This window comes from Triturus cristatus, chromosome 10 (genome assembly GCF_964204655.1).
Source record: "Triturus cristatus chromosome 10, aTriCri1.1, whole genome shotgun sequence".
Taxonomy (NCBI): Eukaryota; Metazoa; Chordata; class Amphibia; order Caudata; family Salamandridae; genus Triturus; species Triturus cristatus.
This window is the reverse complement of record NC_140593.1, coordinates 958875893-958896249: the sequence shown is the minus strand read 5'-3', so window position 1 is coordinate 958896249 and position 20357 is coordinate 958875893. Positions and strand designations below refer to the sequence as shown.

The window sequence follows — 20357 nt, the reverse complement described above, 5'->3', positions numbered from 1 at the left end:
AGATAATAATTAGACTGATGTTATTAGATAAAAGAATTGCAAGAATAATTTTCGTACATGAAGAATGGTTAGACGTAAAAAGGAAATGAAGATCCAACATAAGGTGGTCTAAATAGCAACTAATCAAGAGGAATTTCTGAAGTGCGGCTAATCGCCCGTGGAAGTATCCAGGCGCTGAGGGTCTAGCCGATTCAGGAGAATTACATTGAACAACCAGGTCTTGACAGCCTTCCAGAATTCTAGGAGAGAAGTGGAGGCCAGGAGGTGAAGAGGGAGGCTGTTCCAGGATTTAGCTGCAAGGTAGGAGAAGGAGTGTCCTCCACTGTTTCTACAGCAGATGTGGGGGATATGTGTGAGGGAGGCAGAGCGCAGGTGTCTGGAGGGTTGGTGGAAGTTCAGGCGGTGGTTGGTGTAGGTTGGTCCTTGGTAGGTCAGTGCTTTGTAGGTTTGGATCAGAATCTTGAATTAAAATCTCTTATGTATGGGGAGCCGGTGGAATTTCTTGAGATGAAGGGTGATGTGGGTAAGTTTGTGGAGGTCGATGAGTCTGGCCGTGGAGTTCTGTATGGTTTGCAGACTCTTCAGGAGGTGAGTGGTGATTCCTGCCCAGAGGGCGTTGCTGTAGCCCAGGAGGCTGGTGACTAGGGCTTGAGTGACTGTGTCTGGTGTTGACAGGGAGCCATTTAGAGGTTTTTCAGAGCATGCGAAGAGTGACGAAGTATGCGGATGAGACTGCGTTGATCTGGGTTTTCATAGTGAGTTTGCTGTTCAGGATAATGCTAAGGTTCTGAACATGGTCTGTTCGTGTGGGTAAGGGTCCTAGTTCCGAGGTCCATTAGAAGTCTTTCCATAGGGAGGTGTTGTTGCCGAAGATCAGCACTTCGGTTTTGTCTGTGTTGAGTTTCATGCAGTTGTTTTTCATCCAATCATACATCTGTAGAAGTTGGCTCTCGTGGTGGTAGGGTCTTCTGAGAGAGAGAGCAGAGCTTGGTGTCGTTGGCCAAGGGGGTCATGTAGGTATTGAACAGAGTGGGGCTGAGGGATGAACCTTGAGAGACACTGCAGATAATGTTCTTGGATTCCGAGGTGAACGGTGATAGACTGATTCTCTGGGTTCTTCCAGTGAGGAAGGAGTCGATCCACTTGAGAGCATCTCTTTGAATTCCGATGTGATGTAGTCTTTTGATCAGGGTGTGGTGAGATACTGTGTTGAACGCTGCAGAGAGGTCGAGAAGGATATGGGCCGCCATTTCTGCCCATTCGAGGACGCTTCTGATGTCGTCGGTTGCAGCAATTAGGGTGGGTCCGGTGCTGTGGTTGGTGCGGAATCCGGAATGGGAAGTGTCCAGAAGATGGATGTTCACCAGGTGTTCAGTGAGTTAGTGATTGATGGCTTTTTCGTGGACTTCACGGGGAAGGGCAGCAGAGACATGGGACGGTAGTTTTTGAGTTCACTGGGGTTGGGTTGAGAAGTGGTTTAACTTCTGCATGTTTCCATTCTTCGGTGAAGGTGGCCGTGGTGATCGAGGCGTTGAAGAGGGTGGTGAGCTTGCTGCTGATCTTCTTGCTTTAGAGGTTAAAAATGTGGTGAGGACAGGGGTACATGGGGGCTCCCGAGTGGAGGGAGTTTGTGACTGCTGTGGTGTCTGTGTGGTAAGCTGGCCCTAGGTGGTGAGTGGGCGTAATTATTTATTCTGCATTCTAAACATGATGTGACAGCCAACACAGGTTTCGCCTGCAGGCGAAGAGCAGGCCTGGGGCCTTTTCAAGGCTTTCTGTGCTACAATAAAGTTTCCAGACAGCAAGAGACTTGCCCTTTTTCTTACCCCTGACGGACCTAGCAGAGACAATAACGGGAAATCGCAGCAATTTGAATAGCTGACTAATTCCAATTAAACTTTATACAAGGTTCCACAGACATAAATGAAACATCTTTGACTCTGTATACTATGGAAAGGACATCTGACCATCATTTTAGTACCAAAAGCTTTGAAAAGGCCCAAGGCCTGCACATGTTGGCTGCTGTTGCATCATATGAAGAATGCAAAATAAATATTTACCCCACTTTATATTGAATCTTTGTTACCTTTTTTTGTCTTACCCTTCTTGATGTACTAGGATGAATGATGCAATTCTTGTATTTAATAACATAGTCTGAATATTATCTTAAGATAATAGTAACAAAGCATGAAATAAATTGTGTTCAAATACATCCCGGAATCCTGATTTTTAAAATACCAATCTAACACAGCTGGCAGCTAAATTGGAAAAAAAAAAGAAAAACAAGTTGCATGAAAAAGGGATCAAGATGCCTGGCAACACTTTGCAGTTGCTAGGACTGAGAAGAAACATCTATTACTATGTGGCGGTCACCACTGTGTAGTTCTAGGGAGGACCACGTTTGCATAGGAAAAGCATGCTTTAGTTTGCTAATAACTTCAGGACTGTTTGATGAATATTCATGAAACTTTACCAAAAACATTGTCCACCTCGGCTCCTTTCTTGAAAGGTTTGGGGTGATCGATCATGCAGGGTCCCAAAACAAATTTTCTCTATTAATTTTTCCACAGGAAATGTAGACACCGCAATAGTCAAAACAGATTAACTGAATTACACAAGATTTGGCACAAAGTAAGATTGTGGACCGGAAAGCATGAATGATAAAACAAAAAGAAGCATTTTTCACACCGTGGAGGATCCATGACAGATCCACAAGTTCAACCATGCATTGTGATTGGATGGCAGCAACCTGAAGGAAAAGCGGAGGACACAATTTTAGGACTTGTGCACTCTGTCCCAGATTCCTAAATAATAAAACAAAATAAGATGTAAAGAGCCACGGTAGGGGCACCCTTACCCCATGGGCCTTGCGGGAGGTTACATTTAATTTAACTGTGTTTTTTCGGGGTTCCATGGATCTAAGAATCCACTGCGTCACCAAACATGACATCTCTTGGGATATGCTCCGGATTCGCAGAGCAGCATCAGAAAGTGGAGGGGATGAATGAACAAGTTACTGAATTTCGGTAATGCCTTATCTATTACACCTCCGTCAAGAGGTTCGTCTTGACTGCCACCGAGGGTAGGCTTAGGTCCAGGACCTTGGCCGCGCTTACCACCATTGCAAAGGACTCTAACCACAGTAGGGGAGAAAAAACATGCCAGTTTCTGGAAAAGTCTCCAGTCCACTGGCCTTTGCCAACTCCTCACACCAGTCCATCTGTGGATCTATCGGCTGGTATTCCTCAGGGTTCAGTGACCCCTCCCAACCCTCTTAGAGTCCTAGCCCATAGGAATAGAGCTCGGGCTCCGGCCCGGAAGGCATGACTCCACTCAGCATCGGATTATGCCCCTCCGGCTCCATGTCAGAGTTGGGGATCAGACTGGGGACGGTGCCACCAGGAGCGTCTACTTCGGGACTGGCGTCGTGCTATGGTTGAGGTGGTACGACTGCCCCCCATCCGGATCCTTCTGCAGATGCAAGGGGCCCAATTGATGCCAGCCCGAAGCCACCGGTGTGCAACCAGTACTGGTCCCTCCCAAGCGAGCAGGACTGCTTCGACTTCTTACATTTTTCCTTCTTGTGAGACTAACCCAAGTGGCCCGACGACTTGGAATGAGACAAAGATCTTGGACTCTGTGACCAATCCTGGTACCTTCCTCTTGACCGGCATCGAGACCGTAGCGGTTTTGCTCGTCAGGCAGCAAGGAGCTTGAGAGACCACTCCCTCATGGTCCTTGGGTGCATGGCGCAGGTCTTCACATCGTGGCCATGTTCCAGGCACCAGAGGAAGATAAGATGCCCATCTGTCACCGACATCTGTCAATGACAGGCGCCAAAGGGCTTCAAGCCAGTCTTCATAGTGGGCATCCCTGCCACACCAGGAGAAGACCGCTCCAAAAACTTCAACAAAAAGCTCAGTCAAAAAGTGACTAACGGGGTAGCTTGCTCTTGATCTGCGCTGACTGGTGGAGAAAGAAAAGAAATGCCGTCAGCAAGCTGGACTGGTGCCTGTATAGGCACCGTGCACATCACTTCTGGCACAGATGACGTCACACGGAGCCAATTACCGTCACCTACCGGTGTGCTGGGGTACTGCTCAAGAAAAACTTCTAGAGGAAACACAGTGGAAGGAAACAACTCAACCAATTAGAAAAATGAACCAAAATGCTTATGGTCTAGACAAAGACAAGACCACTGAGTTAGGAGCAAGGAAGTAAGAGACAACAAAGTTAGCCAGATATGGGTAAGGAACTGACTCAAAGTCCACTCTATGTACATGTTATGTATTTGAAACAATAGGTCTGGAGCCGAGAACTAAAAATAGAGAGGAAAAGGAGGTTACTAACTGATAAGAAGCAAACTGCGCAGGTGAGAGTAATTAGTCGCACAGATTACATCAGAAATGTTGAATCAAGATTTTTTCACATTTTAATATAGTTACATTTTTGTACATCTACACCGATAATATATACAAATAAAAGACAATAGAAAAGAGCAGCGGAAACACAACACATTATGCTTTTGTTTCATTTCTTTAGGCTTCTTGTGTCATTACATTTGAAGTTCATTTCCAGGAAATATAAAAACTTGAACACACTGACATTGTCGATTTTATTCTCAAGACGCCACTTCAGTGTACGGTAAAATATGAAACGCCCTTTAAAAATGGGAAAGTTTTGAAGGAAAAAATGATAGCTGAAACTTCAACCCTTCTCTGAAGGACACAATTTCATAGTGTAAAAGATAAAGCATAAAGTAGGCGACGGCTGGAACTTTCACCGCACCAATAACCCTTTGTTTTCTTATTTTTAGCGCCGTTGTACCATGTTGAATTTTGATATAGTTTCTAAAAATGTGCAATGAGTAATCTTGAGAAGCGGCAGCAGAGGAATCCTTAGTAGATAATGACAAAGACAACATAATATCCTTTATGCGTCAATATCGTCCGGTGGGCGCTGGAGCATTCTGCGTTGCAACCCATGTTTCCTATGAGAGATGCCTTTAATGCTTTTTATTTCTTCGGACTGGGCTTCTGTAATTTTTCTTATTAGAAAAAGCTTGTCTCTGCCCTCCTGTAATAAAAAGAGGAGAAGTATTAAAGGTACCTATTGATGGAGAGAGGGAGCTGCAGCTATATTAAACGCAGACTGGAATTAATTCTTTTATAGTAACAAAGACTAAAAAAAAGAAAATGCGACAAGATCACAAAGCATTAATAAGAGATGATTATTTTGTATGAACTGCTGCTCTTTTTGTATGAATGTTTTAGTCATGTGGACTCGTTTTGTAAAAGATTGAGACTAATCACTTTTCCGCAGATAGAAAAAAAATCTAATAAATTATTTACTTTCGCTTGGTTCAAAAATGAGTAAGAAGGGAATTCTTTAGCGAGCATAACTAATGACAGGATTTCTATAGATTACATACAAATATTAAGTAGGGGTAGTTTACATTTTTGTGTTCAGTATGCAAATCACAGTTAGCTAAATATGTATGTGCACTGACTATACGCAAGGAAAAGAACACATTGTGAAGAACATTCGAAAGGAAATCTTACCATCGCCAATTGTTCCCGGAGTTGAAGAACAACTCGTTTATGAGCTCCAGCCAATGCAACAAAATAAAACATAATAAGACTACAAAAAAAGAAACGAGAGAGGTTAGGTTTTTATACCCAATGAAAATGTTCCTTTTGCAATATTAGAAAATACACATGCAGAAATATAATACAGTCATACTATGACAGAACTGAATTACATGCTCATATTAGGACAGGTATCAAGAAAACAGCTTGAAAAGTTGGGTTTCCGGTTGTGAGGGCTACCATGAAGACTGGCCATTCAATCACGGTGCTGATGCAAACCAGTTCAGGGAATGATTGCAGAATAAGACAGCTGCTCAGCTGCAGCACTTTTACTCCATAGATTCTGAACTATTGCTAAAAGGGAGGGGTAGAACGGTGCGATACGACAGGGAAGCATGCTTTGACAGTCTCAAACATCTGAAGCCAAAGAAGTAGATTATACCACTCTGCACATAACCCCTAACCCATTGAAATACAAATATGGAAATGTGGCTTCAAGTGCCTCTAAAATCTGTGGATATGAAGGAGGGTTTTCAAACCGATACACGTGTTCACTGACCAGGGCTACACTGCCAGTTCACCTCAGCAGTGATGAGACCACAGCGCAGGTGAAGTGAACAAGCAAGCTGCTTCCGGGCCTTCTCTCTTAGAAAACGTTCCAATAGAAATCAGCTGAAAGCGTACATGGAAGACCCACTATGTGGACAGTCAGTAGCGGTGTGTGCCACCACCTTCTCCTCACTGCTCCCCCAGGACTACACTACTCACCAATCGACAACCAACACGTGTGCTAAGCAACAGTCCCACTCCCTCTAGGTAGGGATTAACTAAGCCCGGGACTTCATCAAAGTGAACCCACTGCTTGCACTCAGTAAATCTATATTTTCTAGTTAATTAAAACCATTTAAATAAAAATGATCAAATGAGAACAGTCATGGTAATAAATAAGTTTGAAAATATCTTATAGTACAGAAAAATTGATCAATATAGAACAAATATAATTTCTGCATATAGTGCTTAAAGTTTGAAAAAATAACTCATCGAATATGTAGTAAATGTCTTGGGAGAGGCAAGAGTTGCGTCAGCTCAAGACAGTAGGCGTACTGCTTGGTCAACGCATCAAGAACTTTCTCCATAAATTTTGTGAATCTGCCAATTTACCTGCCATCTGTCCCTTGAAAGCAGTGCAATATAACATTTGAACAGGAACTTATGTCCCGTTCGTGGTAGGGTAGCCCAAGAAAATAATTTCTCTCACATACAAAACCAAGACACACACAAAAAACATATGCAAATGATTCGTTAAAATATGGACAAGAGACGCAGGCTGCATTTGCTCCCTTGCGTTTCCATTTCTGGAGAATTTCACCTATATCTAAAAGATCAAGACGTAGTGTTAAAAATCGCGAGTTTGGGTTTGCAGGATAGAGACAGCATTAGATACCTTTGGGGTGCTGATTTAGTATAGATGGCGACAGTAAATGGATAATTGTGCTTTGTTAGCAAACTTTGCAGATGAACAGTTCTGGATTTTGCCTTGGCTGACTTTTTTAGGAAGCAATTTAAAATGTTCTTAACTGATATTAAGATTCCATGGTGGTGTTCTGTAGGTCGCAGAGTGTTGTCTGAAAGGCCAAGACCCAATTATTAGATTTGGAGTGCGAGATTTAGTGGCTGAGGTGATATCTGAAAGTGGAATTTCTGCTTGATTAATTCAAACCAGAGCTTTAATAAGACAGTATTTTGAACCAATGATTGCTCTGTAAGTCCAAACTCAAAATAAAGTTGGGCTTCCCACGCAGAATTCGGTAACAGATTTATCAACTTTGACTGCACCTGTCTGAGCCACTGCCTGAATTTGCCAGGAAAGGCTTTAAGCCCTTATGAAATCGAAGGTAGGCCCTTGGCATTCAGGACTCTGGTGGGTGGTGTTAGAAAAGGGCCTGTAAGATGATTCAATTTTTTCTTTTAGCGCAAATCTAATGCGGCAGCTTGGATGACGAGAGAATACAAATGTTGTTTATGATGGTTGAAAGCTTGAAATTCGACCCCAGGTACTTGTATGAATCTGTGCTAGTACTAGTAAGTGGACCCATCTTTCACATTTTTCTAGGTTTGTTTTGATTCCTTGACAAAATTAAACTTTTTTCTTCATTAATTTCTAAATTATTATTTCGACAGTAGCGTTAAAGGTTTGACAATGAACGATGGAGACCTACGACAGAGTGATCCAATAAAATGGTATCGCCAGCAAATTGTGAAACACGCAATGGCTGTTTAGTTCCGATGGGCATGCCCTTTGGTCTGTAATTGATTCCTACATATCGGCGACAAACAGATTAAACAAAATGGGGACCAACATGCATCCCTGTTTCAGACCTTTATTAAGGAAGGCTTCCTCATACAGTTTTTTGTCTGCTCTTATACATGGGATTCAATTGTTAGAGTAAAGGGCTGCTATTGCATCCAATGATTTGGTTGCAATCCCTCATTTGCCCAATTTAGGCCACAACAGGCTTCTGTCAATGTTGTCAAATGTTTTCTTGAAATAAATGAAGCATGCATAGACAAGTCTTTTATTAATTGTTGAATTGCAAAGAAGCTGGACAAGGGCTACACCATTCTCGTTAGTGCTGCTATTTCTCATGAATCCCGTTTTAAACTGAGGTGTCAAATTAGGTCTCCACGCCTGCTCTCTCACATCTTCCAGGATCAGGGAGGTGAAAATATTTCGTCTCAACATCCAGGATTATTAGCTTGAAATTTGATGGATCATCCGTTTTCTGCTTTTGTGTGTGTGTGAGACAGATTTAGGATCCCAACTAGAATGATGGCTTTAAACAGAAAAATAACAGTTTTCAAAAACAATAAAAGGTTTGACTAGAATGCAGGATTTGTTTTAAAAATAATTGCTGGTATACCGTTTGGTCCTGGGCACCACCATTCCGACTTTTCAAGATTATCTTTTGTATAATATCCTTCCTTTCCCGATGTGGGGATTTTATCACCAGCACGGCTAGTGGTTTTGTTGCACGGTGTTCCTTGTTAGTGTTCATGATTTTTTAGGAGGGGGGTGGGGGGGAAGAACAGATTCGCCAGCAATGTCCCTTTTTAGGTCGAGGACCGTCCGGTCTGCCGAAGGCAGAACCGGAAGTCGGAGATTTAATGTGTTGGAGAAGAGGGGCTTGAACCCGCCCCTCTTCTCCCCTCTTCTCCATTGGCTGGCCTCTTGAATGCTGGCCAGCCATTGGAGAAGAGGCTTTGTCTCTCCGAACAGGCCCCGTCCTTTTCGGATTCGGGGGCGTGTTTTTTGCTACTTTTCTAATTATCTCCTCCAGCCAATGGCAAGAGGAGAGAACAGAATACCACGCCCCCGAATCCGGAAACGCCGCTGCCTTTCTTCGAGGCATTTCTGCTTCGCCTCGGAGAAAGGCAGTGGTGTGCTTGTCCTCTCCCCCTGCTCTCGGCTCCTGCCCTTTAAATCTGAGACCACAGTATCAGAAGCAGCCAGCTGTGCTTTACATTTCTCCCCGCAGGCTTTGAAAGGACCTTCAGAAGCAGGTACCTATTTTAAAGAGCTCACCACATTTCTCACATCGCCACGAGCACGTTCGGCTGCTAAAAGAACTGCGGGCTGTTACCATAGAGCGCAGATGTTTCGTGGCAGGAGCGGAGCAGGGCGATAATTCTGTATTTTTACGTGGCGCCGTGGCATTGTAAAGTGCAGGCACTTAAAGTACTTATTTACCTTCTTGGTATAACAGCTGCCATTGTGCTTTCCATGAACTCAACAACATGGCGGAAATGCTGCTGTTCTTGCGCAGCTCGCGAGAGTGCCAGGAGAATGCGGCTTTTTCGAAGAACCTAGCCGTTATTTCGTTTGGCCCTGTAGAAGGTTCGCCCTGTGAACAATGTACCACCAAACGTGTAAAATCCTCAATTGCAGTTGAGTGAAAACAAAAAAAAAATGTTTCCTGCACAGTGCAGATATGCTGACTGAATTACTGCAGCATTTGATCCTCCGCCTGCTATTGAGCGTCATCCTAGCCGGCCCATTAACCCCTTCAGTGCCCATGACGAGCTGGACTCGTCATGGGCTGCGGTGGCGCTGTGCCCATGACGAGTCCAGCTCGTCATGAACTCCGCCCGCTAATGCAAGGCGCGGCTCTGGGCGGGGAAAGGGGCGGGCATGCAAGGGGTTAAATAGGTAATCTCACCCCCCAAGACGGAAGTGGTTTGATTGTCCTGGATTTAATATTTTTGTGAGTTTTTCACGAATGCACCGAAGCAGCATTCCTATGAAGTGACGCCTAAGGTTAGTAATGTGGGTTGAAGCGCAGGGCACAAAACCCATTAGCCCAGAGCGCGCCGAGAGAAAGCGCCGCATCCTGCCTTCCGGTGATAAGATGCGTATCAGAGGAACACCGGCCGTGCCAGTCGGACTCACACCCCGGCGCAGCTAGGACACATCCAGGGAAATAAGACATCGAGAGAGGGCATGGGATGGCTCAGTGGGTCAAGGAGCCTGCTGCAGTCGTCTAAGTGTCTTAGTCATAGGTTCGCCTTGTGGCAGAGCTGCTCAGCCTTTCATCCATCCAATATCCGTGAAAAGAGCGCAGCCGGCGTGTTCATAGTGCTGCGAATCCGATGGGCTCTGGTAGTAGGAGCTAGCTATATGGTTATTATAACTCTCGATCGCATTCCACCCATCACGGTGAGGGCCACCCAAACAGGATGGATATCTGGGAAAAAAAACGCGCACTAAATGAATCCACCTAACCGAATTATAAAATGCTGTGTGGGAGTTGATGTGTTAGGGTGGATGACGCTAGACTACGCAGTATAAAATACCCAGCCAATCTTTCACTCGAGACAGGTTGACCAATGAACCATGCGTGAAGACGTCATCGTATGCGTGGCATGCTGACATTCCAAAGGGGCGACTAACTTCTCTCTGTGCCATAGTTTACAATATGGATGTACACGTTCTAGGTGTTTTTTGCAAGAGACTTTGAGATTCATGACGACACATGGCCACCGACCTTTGGCCTCTTCCCCCTAAAAAGCAGAAGGGTCCCGGGTTAAAAAGGTTTTCCTAACAACACCCACCCCCCCCACCACCACCACCACCACTCACAGATCAGCCAAATTGGCGTGTCATAAAAGCGCAACGGGGAGCACATACTTTGTTTCTCCTCTGGAAATGTTCTGTGCCAGTAACGTCTTCACGCATATAGTAGTTATGGACTTCCGTGTCACAGCCGGGTGAGGGTCAGGGCTGTAGGCAGGAGAATTTCTTTCAGAGGGTCTGACCCCCAGTAATGGGAGCATGAACAGGATTTCTGGATCGATTGTGGAGTCACTCCTTGTGAGTCAGGGACCCCACCATTGGGTGTTCAGTCCTACCTTTACCTCATTCTCTTACGCCGCGGCAGCGCCCGCCCCTCACCACAGACAGGACTTTGCCTCGCTGCACTGATTTCCCCCTCCTCTAGGCCGCGCCCTCTTCCCAGAAGTGTGCAGCCGCCCCACCTAGGTGTGCTGCCTCAAAAGCCCCTCCCGTACTCTGGCAAAGGAATGTGGCCCCTCACGAATGGTGACCCTCTTCTCCCATCCCTGTTGCTATCCTTAGGCGCTGCGTACCTAGCCAGCATCGTTAGTCCCACCGCCAAGGCTAGCTGTTTTAAACTCGTGTGTGTTGCCCTCAAGCCCCCGAAGCTCAGGCGTCTGTCTCTCTTGTTCTTATTTGCCTCTCTGTATTGCTGATTTCTCACTTCTCTGTATTGCCCTCCCACTCCCATCTGTGTTGCTTCTTAAGTCTGTGTTGCTTCTTCACCTTCCACCCCATCCACTTTTCTTTGCCGCCTCCTATTCCCCCTTCTGTGTTAATTCATCTCCTCCCATCCCTGTTTCTCATTCCTCTCCCACCCCCATTCATATGGCCTATTCCCATTCCCTCATGTTTGTGTTGCTTATTCACCTCCCATCCTCCTGGCAGCCTTTCTTATTCCTATTTCACCCCCCAACCCCAGCTGTGTTGCTTATTCCTCTCCCACACCCTGGTTGTGTCTGTTGTTTATTTAACACCCACCCCCCCAGCTGCAATACGGAAAAAAAAGTACTATGGTGCAGCCAGCACAGGCCGCTTCATTCCACCTTTTTTTTTTTTTTTAAACCATCCTGTTACCTATTGTCCATCGCCACCCGATTGGGAAAGCCAGTAACTCTCCCACAGGCAAGACCTATTTGCTTTGTCAATGCTGGTTCGTTCAGGCCATAGCTTTTACAAACTCTTCCTCCAATACTGATGATCCATTCACAGCAAACCTGCTAAAATCTTGTGCCTACAATAAAATGTGTTCTACAGGTGCCATAATAACCTCTGACTGACAATTAAAGTAAACAAAGACCGAAAGAGCATGTGAAAAATGAAAACAGATGATTTAATAACAAGCATTTACAATGCAACGGTCTCGGCATTGTTAAAGTTAGAGCTATTGGCATTGCTCGTGACAATGCCGTTTCTTTAAATGTTTTAAAAACAAAAACATAAACAAAAATAAAGTCATGAGCAATGCCAATAGCTCTAACTTTACCAATGCCGAGACCATTGCATTGTAAATGCTTGTTTAGTCTCCTTTGATGTATACATGGCGGTTACATATTTCATCCACACCACAACATTTAATTTGTTTACAAGGGGTCAGTCAGTTGGTGAGGATAGTTTGCTGGTCCATGCCAAAATGTGCTCAAGTTATTGGAAAAGTAAGCTGTATGTAGGTAGACCCATAGCCTTTCATTTTCAATTCTTTAGGTCTCCCATACCAGTTTGTTGTTGAGCTCTCACTACTTGACCATCTACTCTTTTTTTTTTTTTTATTTCTGCCACATTATGGTTTGCACAACTTTGTTCAAGCTATGAAGTTTTGTTTTCTCTTTTTGGAAGTGGAGTAAAAAACAGTATTTTGGACAGATGGCTTTGGTTAATTTGCTGATTTTTTGGAAGGAATTCTCCTTTGGCGATTAGCTATCCTTACACAGTAGTCTCATTGCTTCCTCCAATGCAATACGGGTATGAGGGCAGTTATCAAGGGAAATGCTGGTTAAAAAGTCAGGCAAAGTCATGCTAATACATTCCAACAGTTGTTGTTCTACTGTTAATGACCATTTGACTCGCTTTACCTTGGGGGACACAATTTCTTCCCCGATGGTACTGGACCTTTGTAAATTAAAGCTGTTGATGACAAAAACAGCCTTCTGTGGAAAGTGGTCACTTTGCAAGCGAGGTTTGATTTTGAATTTTTAGTTGGTTTATGAGATGAAAATAAATCATCATGCAATTCAGCATGGCATTGTGTCTTTGGGCCACATGTATGGTAGATGGTCAGATTTACCATATCCAATTTAGGCCCATAGGAAGGACGGCTTTTATCTGCTGTTTGCCAAGAGGATCCAGTCTCTGTGGTTGACGAGGAGAGGGCGGGACTTGCCAATTTAGGACATGCTCTCTGGTTGTTTAGGCAAACGGATTTGAGCGTTACAAATTGAGGTTGATATCTATATTATGAGTCCTGTATCAGGATTTACTGTGGATAGATCCATTATATATTTCTCAAAATTATCCCCCAATAGACAGAGGAATTTAAGACATGGTTTTAGATACACATTTAATATTATTAATTTTTAGGTTTGGAATTTGGGATTTTTAATTTACCTGCCAGGTTCTATCTTTTTTGGATATTCTGTTTGAATGGTTTTTGCAAAAGTTACCAAGTCGCCTGTGGACCAGCTCTTTTCTGATGTATTTAGGTCAGGATTATGATAAACTTTGTCGCTTGGCAGATGCAGTGCTTCTGTTTTCCATTTTCTTTGAAGGCATACAATGCAAAATTTCTTCAGGTACTTGATTACATCATAGTTGGTGATGGGTTGGTTCCATTCTGATATATTCCACAAACAAAGTAGCTTCTCTTTCAATTCCAAACGTTCTCACAACCTTTACCTACATTGTTTACCCCCACTCACTCCAAGGCCAGCAAAAGACCAAGTCACCTCCAAAGGCATCTCAATCAATAATATTGACTTTCCCCCCTTCTCCTGAATGATCTCTCTTTCAGCCTCTGCACCATTATGACAACTCAAACCCAGGGGCGGCTGGTGACATTTGAAAGTGGCGGGGCGTAAAATGATTGCAAAGGAAGCAAACTAACGTGAGTAGTTGCGAGGGGGGGGTGGGGGTCAGGCGCGGGGGGGTGGGTCGCACGGGAGAATAGTGTTTGATGTTGCTTCTGTTAGGTTGAGCCCGTAAGCATAAAAACAAAGAAAGAAATTGCTAGTACCAGAAGGCAGAAAGCTCCTCTTGATAATGTCTTTAGAATCGGCTCCGCATAGCTCACAGCCGTCTTTAACCTTTCTCCGCCGGGCTGAAGAGACGTGGCTTGCAGTAAACAGCAATAGTGAGCATTGGAATATATTTCTTAAAGGAAGTTAGAATTACGAGAGATAAGGAGATTCTGCTGGCATAGTGAAATGCTTGAATAAAATACCCTGTTTTCCCGTGCCAGGCAAAACATCTTTTCAGTTGATAAGCACTATGCCAGAGTAACAGCTTTCGTGTTTTTTTAATAGTTGCAGTTTTTTACTTCTCAGGCGATTTTAGCGTTTTCAATGAGCGCGCTACTAAGTATGCCTAAATTTTCCTCCAACACAACCAAGCTTATAAGGCAGTTACAATTTGTCTTTAGTAAACAGTCACTAATCAAATATTCATTTGCCCACATTTTATAAACACTACAAACAAGCCTTATACTGTATACAGCGGAAAGAAGGGTTAACCAAACATGGTATATGTCGTAGGGTCAGGGAAAGTAAAGAGGGAACAATGGTCAGGTAAAAGGTACAAACAGAAGCTGATTTAGTGTGGGCCCTTGACAATTTAAAAGGATCAGTAATAGTGCGTACCCTGAATGATGGTGTTCAGTACCTTTTGCACATTCCGCATTGGGGATAGGGGATCTGTGTCAGTCTTCATTACCATATTGTGGTAGAGCATATCATGAATCAGGGTGTGTGCTAAATATTCCGTGCAGTACAGAGTATCAGTACATGGTGCCATCTGGGCTCGTGCAGCCTAGAGTTAAAGTCAACCCCGGGGCACCATAGGCATGCCTCATTAAATCAAGTTGGAGGATTACCCTCATGTCTTTAGTCTGGTCATAATTGTACTGTGAGCAATGGAATGTGCGTGTGTGCTAAAAGGAATTAGATAACATAATTATGCTATAAGCACACTTGGTATCAGCGAAAAAGTGTGAGAAGAGTCACTATGTCTCTCGACGCACATATAGACGGGTCGGATGTTGCAGTGCTGTGGAAAGGTCTGCAGCGGGAGGGAAAAGGTGAGGGAGGGTCAACCGCAACAAGGAAACCCTCTATCAGAATAAGAACATGGAAAAAGAGATATGGCTCGTATTGGCCATCAGAGGAGTACGTGCCTGAGGTGCAGTGTGCAGCAATGTGCTATTGAGACTGAGTATTTCTGCGGTCCTCGAGTGACGGTAATGTGGACGCCAATGTGACGCCGAAAGTTTATAACGGAATTACCAGTTGATCAGAATGTTGTTAAGGAAATATATGTGCAGATGGGAGAAATGGGGGCAGGCGCCATCTTAGACGTGTGTGAGTCATGATAGACGTCAGGAATAATGAGAGGAAAGGAACAGATTGTTTACATAGTGGCAATGCATTTGAAATTTGCATGATAAATACCATTTCATAGTTAACCGCGTTAATAGTGGCGGTTGCATTCCATTCACTTTGCTATCTATGTGGCTTAATACAGAATTCATCACAGATAAATAACTAATAACAAATGGTTATACATTTAAAATTAAGAGGAAAACTTACCTGACCGCCTCTGCTCCTGGTTTGCGTTGGCGCCTCTGCCCTCTTCAAACTGGAACAGTACGTCAGCACTGCAGTGGAAACCCCTCAGCCAGCAGCGCCAGGATTGGCTGAGGGCACAGCCTACTCTTCGCCCGCCGCCTGCCCATTAGGAGACCGAGGAGCTCCTAATGGGCATGCGCAAGTCTGTAAAAACACAAGTGCGCATGACTGGGCATGGGCTAAAAATTAGCTCACCATGCCCACGCATGCGCACTTGTGCTGCAGTGCTGCCTGGTCTGACAATGCATGCCAGTCAACATGACGCCGGACCGCCCACGGTCCGACGTCATGCTGACTGACATGCATTGTCAGTTCTCCTCACCCTCGGCGTCTCTGAACTTAAGTAAACTAAGTTCAGAGACACCGAGGGAGCTGCGGGCGCGGGCGGGGGGGCGGGGGAGGCAACGCCCCAATGGACGTACCGCGCCTGCTCAAACCAAAGAAAAATGAGCCAATCATCAAATTAAAACCAGAAGACATTCTGTTGTCAGACTCTTTCAGATCACACTTCTGATATACACCACTATAAATCACCAAGCACAGCTCTGCCATCGCCTTCAGTCTGCTTGATGAAAAAATACCGACAAGTGCAAACTTATTTAGAAACAAAAAGAACATGCCACAATCAGAATAAATCTCTCACTCCTCAAGACCATACAGTGCTTCCTCAACCCATGTTTTTGTGAGTCCACCATGCCTCCAATTCCAGACCAATGGAATTCCTTAAGCTCCACTTACAAAGTCCTCAGAATTCAAACGGAAATCATTATACATTGGGCCACACTCGATTTCACCATCTCTTCCTAGTTCCTCTTTCTTCAAACCTGCGCACCTTTTTTTTTGCTTCATCCTAGTTATAGAAATCTAGCCTGAAGCCCACCTACAATTGATCATGCTTAAACAAGCCCTATGGACACCATCCTAAAACACCTTAGTAAAGACCAGACAGGTATTTTCACCATCCCAATGTCCACATAATAAACCTCTTCAAGCATAATTCCCTGTACAATAATTTAGAAAATCACTTATCGTTGTTTGCCCAGCAAAATACTTCTTGGGGCACTGTGACACTAGGAACACAACCACCCCATCACCGGCATACTATGGAACTGAAATATACTAGAGAAAGCTGCTACTGGCCAACTTTAACAAAACCTACCATGTACTCCACCAATGTCAATTCAGTGCCCAACACTAGCATAGTAGCTAAAATATTGTGGTTTCAATCTCTGTCATTCTGGTCACAGAAGACTACACCTTCCAATCCAAGCACAACCACCTAGCCTCTCACCTTCCTTCAGTACCACTCTCCATCTCATCCTAATTGAAGGACAGCACCTTTACCAGAGAGCCTGCAGCCATCACTTGTGGCATTCCACAAGGATTGGCTCTAGCTCTCGTTATGCTCAATATTAATACGCTTGACACCTTGCATAATCTCATGAATCTGGCCCATATCTTCAATTCACAGACACAGATATATATTTCAAAGTCTCCATCTCCCAAGATAACTTCACCTAAACTGACCTTTGCTTATCTTTAAATAAGGGCTTATTAATGACTAGGGCAAACCTGAACAATTGCAAGAGTGAAGTCCTCTTTAAATGTCCCTGGAAAGTAGCCATAGGCGTGTGATATCGGACTACAAAGAAATGCTCAATTGTGAGCACACACCACAGTACAACGATAATTTAGTGGGTTTTGCATTGACTTCATGTTTCGCTTAACAGGACATCTCAGTCCCATGGGTCTTACGTTCTTGACAACCATGCCTGTTAATTTTCCAGAACGACATGCCACAAATAGATCACTAAAACATTGTAATCTAATTTAGATATTCATGCAATTAGTTTATACTTAGTTGCTCAGAATGGTATATGATTTGTACCTCTTACTTAATTTAGGACCTAACTAATTACAGTATGCTAAGCTATTCATAGGTATTTCCTTTAAAAACTAAGTACCCTAACCAATAAACGCCTGGGCATCATACCCTTATGATTATCCAACTTGTACAATATCAAAATGGAATTTTCACTTATTTATTTGCATTTTTATATTGCGCATACAGCATCTGAGGTTGTCAGAATGCTTTACAATAAAAGGAAACAATAGGAGGGGAATATCGCAAACTATTTCTAGTAACAGGAGAATACTACTACAAATAATATGAGAAACTACTTATAGTAACAAGAAAATAATGTGCGGAGGCTGCTAAATCCATTATTGATGGCAGGGAGTCTTGATCGGTGTAAAGTCTGGGATAATATCTAATCGGCGGGGGTCATAACGAGTTCCAGAGGATATAAAGGGTCTATAGCAGTCAAAACTAGGGGTTTACAGCAACAGTTTCACTCAGCTAACTTTGATTACTTGGACTGCAAGTGTATCCCTCTATGGGGAAAGGATCCATCAGGCCAGATACTTAGTTAAGTAGGGATCTGTGAAATAAAAGCTTCCTAAGGTTTTTCCTGAAAGTTTCGAAGGAGGGGGTTTGTGTGCATCTCCATGGGGACAGAACTCCAAAACCTTAAAGTCAGCAGCCCAGTCAAAAGGGAACTGGGAGCACAAAGTGATCTCATGCACAAAGTGATCTCATGCACAGCTGTAACCGAGAGGTTCAAAATCTGGAACTTCTGCATGCTTGCTTTGAGCCACGAGGCCATCCTGAAGTTCCGGCGTTCAGTGACTATGGCCGGAAGCGAGGTCATAGACTCCGTAATAGACAAAATGACAATCAGCATATAGGCTAACCAAATGGTGCCACTCGCCCCACCAAAAGCAATCCCTGTAATGGCTGGGTTGCCCCGGAGCCGCTGAGCCAAGGGCTCCATGTATAAAGCAAACAAAAGCGGGGACAAGGGACACCCTTGGTGCGTGCCCCGCTTGATAAAAAAAAGAGAGTAGACAATATACTGTCAACCCTGGCTGAGGCTCGGGGAGCACTATAGATGCTCTGTACCCAACTGCAAATCCTTTTGTCAATGCCAAAAGTTTTCAATGTATCGAAGAGATAAGGTCAGTGGACACAGTCAAACGCCTTTTCAGCATCAACATAGAAAAGCAAAGTTTCTTTGCATGACCGGTGTATTTTACCCATAAGGTGGAGTAGGCGCTTGAGTTATCACACATTAGTGGGAAGGTATAAACCCGGATTGATCCGGGTCTATCAGGCCGGGCATTAATGGGATATGGCAATGTGCTAGAATGCTAGCGAATAGCTTTGCATCCACATTTAAAAGAGAAATAGGTCTGTATGATCCACAGAGAGCAGGGTCTTTACTGGGTGGGGGATTATGGAAAAAACGGCTTCTAGCATGGTGTCAGTAAGAGAGACTGATTCAGAGAAGGAATTATAAAAACGAGGGAGCAAGGGGGCTAACTCCTGACAGATGGTCTTATAGAACTGGGAGCAAAAGCTATCAGGTCCAGGATATTTCAGTAGCTTTAGGAACACTATGGCGGATATCACCTCTTCCACGCGAATAGGCTGATCTAAGGCCAGAGCCTTTGCCGCAGGCAGAGAGGTGAGAGTGACATTATGGTGGTATCCCGAGGGATGAGCACCAGGGCTATCCAAGAAGTATAGCGAGAGGTGTAGAAGGGCTGAAAGGCCGAAGCAATTCCCTCGTCTTTATTGGTCTCCGTATTGGGACTGGAGCAGATCGTCTTCACTGAACTATTATGAATTTTGCTTTGAAGATGATGGGCCAGCAAGCGTACACAACGAGTGCTTCCAAGTTAAAATGTATGTTTGAAGCGTATCATAGCGCATTCCACCTTATCAAAGTCAAGACGCTTAAGTAGGAGCCGAGCCCTCTCCAACTTCATCCAAACCCTGGGGGCCCCCCCATTCTCTTCTGTATGGCTTCTAGTTTGGCGATCGTTTTCTCAAGACTTCGTTGTTTGTCACAGCAACATTAATTCTCAGCAGCAGAGAGTAATAAACTCTCCCCAAACCACCAGCTTTAAGGCTTCCCATACTGAAGCCAAGGGAGGTCTCCCCAGTATTGTTAGTTCGGATAGAAGTCTTAATCACCTTCTGAATCGTGTCGACCGTGCCCTGGCACTGCAGTATGGTATCCCGCAGTTACCAGTGAGAGCAGCGGTGTGGAGGGATGGGAAGTATAATTGTTAAGAAATAGATGTATGGCCTGAGAAGGAGCGTGGATCAATAGTAGTGTCAGAGATGAGGTCTAGAAGGGTTGGAGTAGCTAAAAAGTGATCTATGCGTGCATACGTGTTGTGGGTGACAGAGTAAAATATGAAGTCTCTAGTATTTGGATGCAGCCCATGCCACCAATTGTGTAAACCACAGTCTGCCATCTAATGCAGTCCTGTGGCCCGAAAAGGCCCCAGCCTGATCAGAGCACAGGCTAAAACGGTCCAAGTCAAAGTCCATGACTTGATTCTTCCGTTCCCTAGAAAACCTTTCCACTTTCCGGAAGGCCATTATAACACACCTGTTCCCCTCTCTCTAGCTCTCCTCTCTCCCTGACTACCTAGCTCTGGTAGGGCTTCTGTGGCTTCTATAGCGCCGGGACGCCTCTTCGCTGGGGCAGCTGTTTGCGCTTTACCAAAACCATAGAATAGAATAGAATGTCTCCCCCTACCACTATGGCTGCATCTGGGGTCTGAAGCAAGGAGGCCAAGGAGTGTGAGAGGAAGCTTTCTTGCTTCTCATTGAGGGCGTAAACATTCACTAAGGTAAAACGAGAGGAACCCACCCTAATTCGGAGTGCAAAAAGGCGTCCTTTAACTTCCGCCACAGTATCTAAGAATTCCCCTGAAAAGCTCTCCAAGAAGAGAATAGCAACACCACCC

General features: G+C 44.4%; 1 protein-coding gene across 2 annotated transcripts in view; it reads right to left on the bottom strand.

Moving 5' to 3' along the window:
* Positions 1-4414: 4414 nt before the first annotated feature.
* Positions 4415-20357, bottom strand: part of TMC7 (transmembrane channel like 7) — a 261682-nt gene continuing 245739 nt past the window's right edge. For both annotated transcript variants that reach the window (XM_085628843.1, XM_085628844.1), the window contains exons 15-16: positions 5562-5640; positions 4415-5076 (exon numbers count right to left, since the gene is read on the bottom strand). In XM_085628843.1, coding sequence (XP_085484969.1) covers positions 4933-5076; positions 5562-5640 — 223 coding nt within the window. In that variant the 3' untranslated portion in view covers positions 4415-4932. The remainder of the gene's footprint in view (positions 5077-5561; positions 5641-20357) is intronic.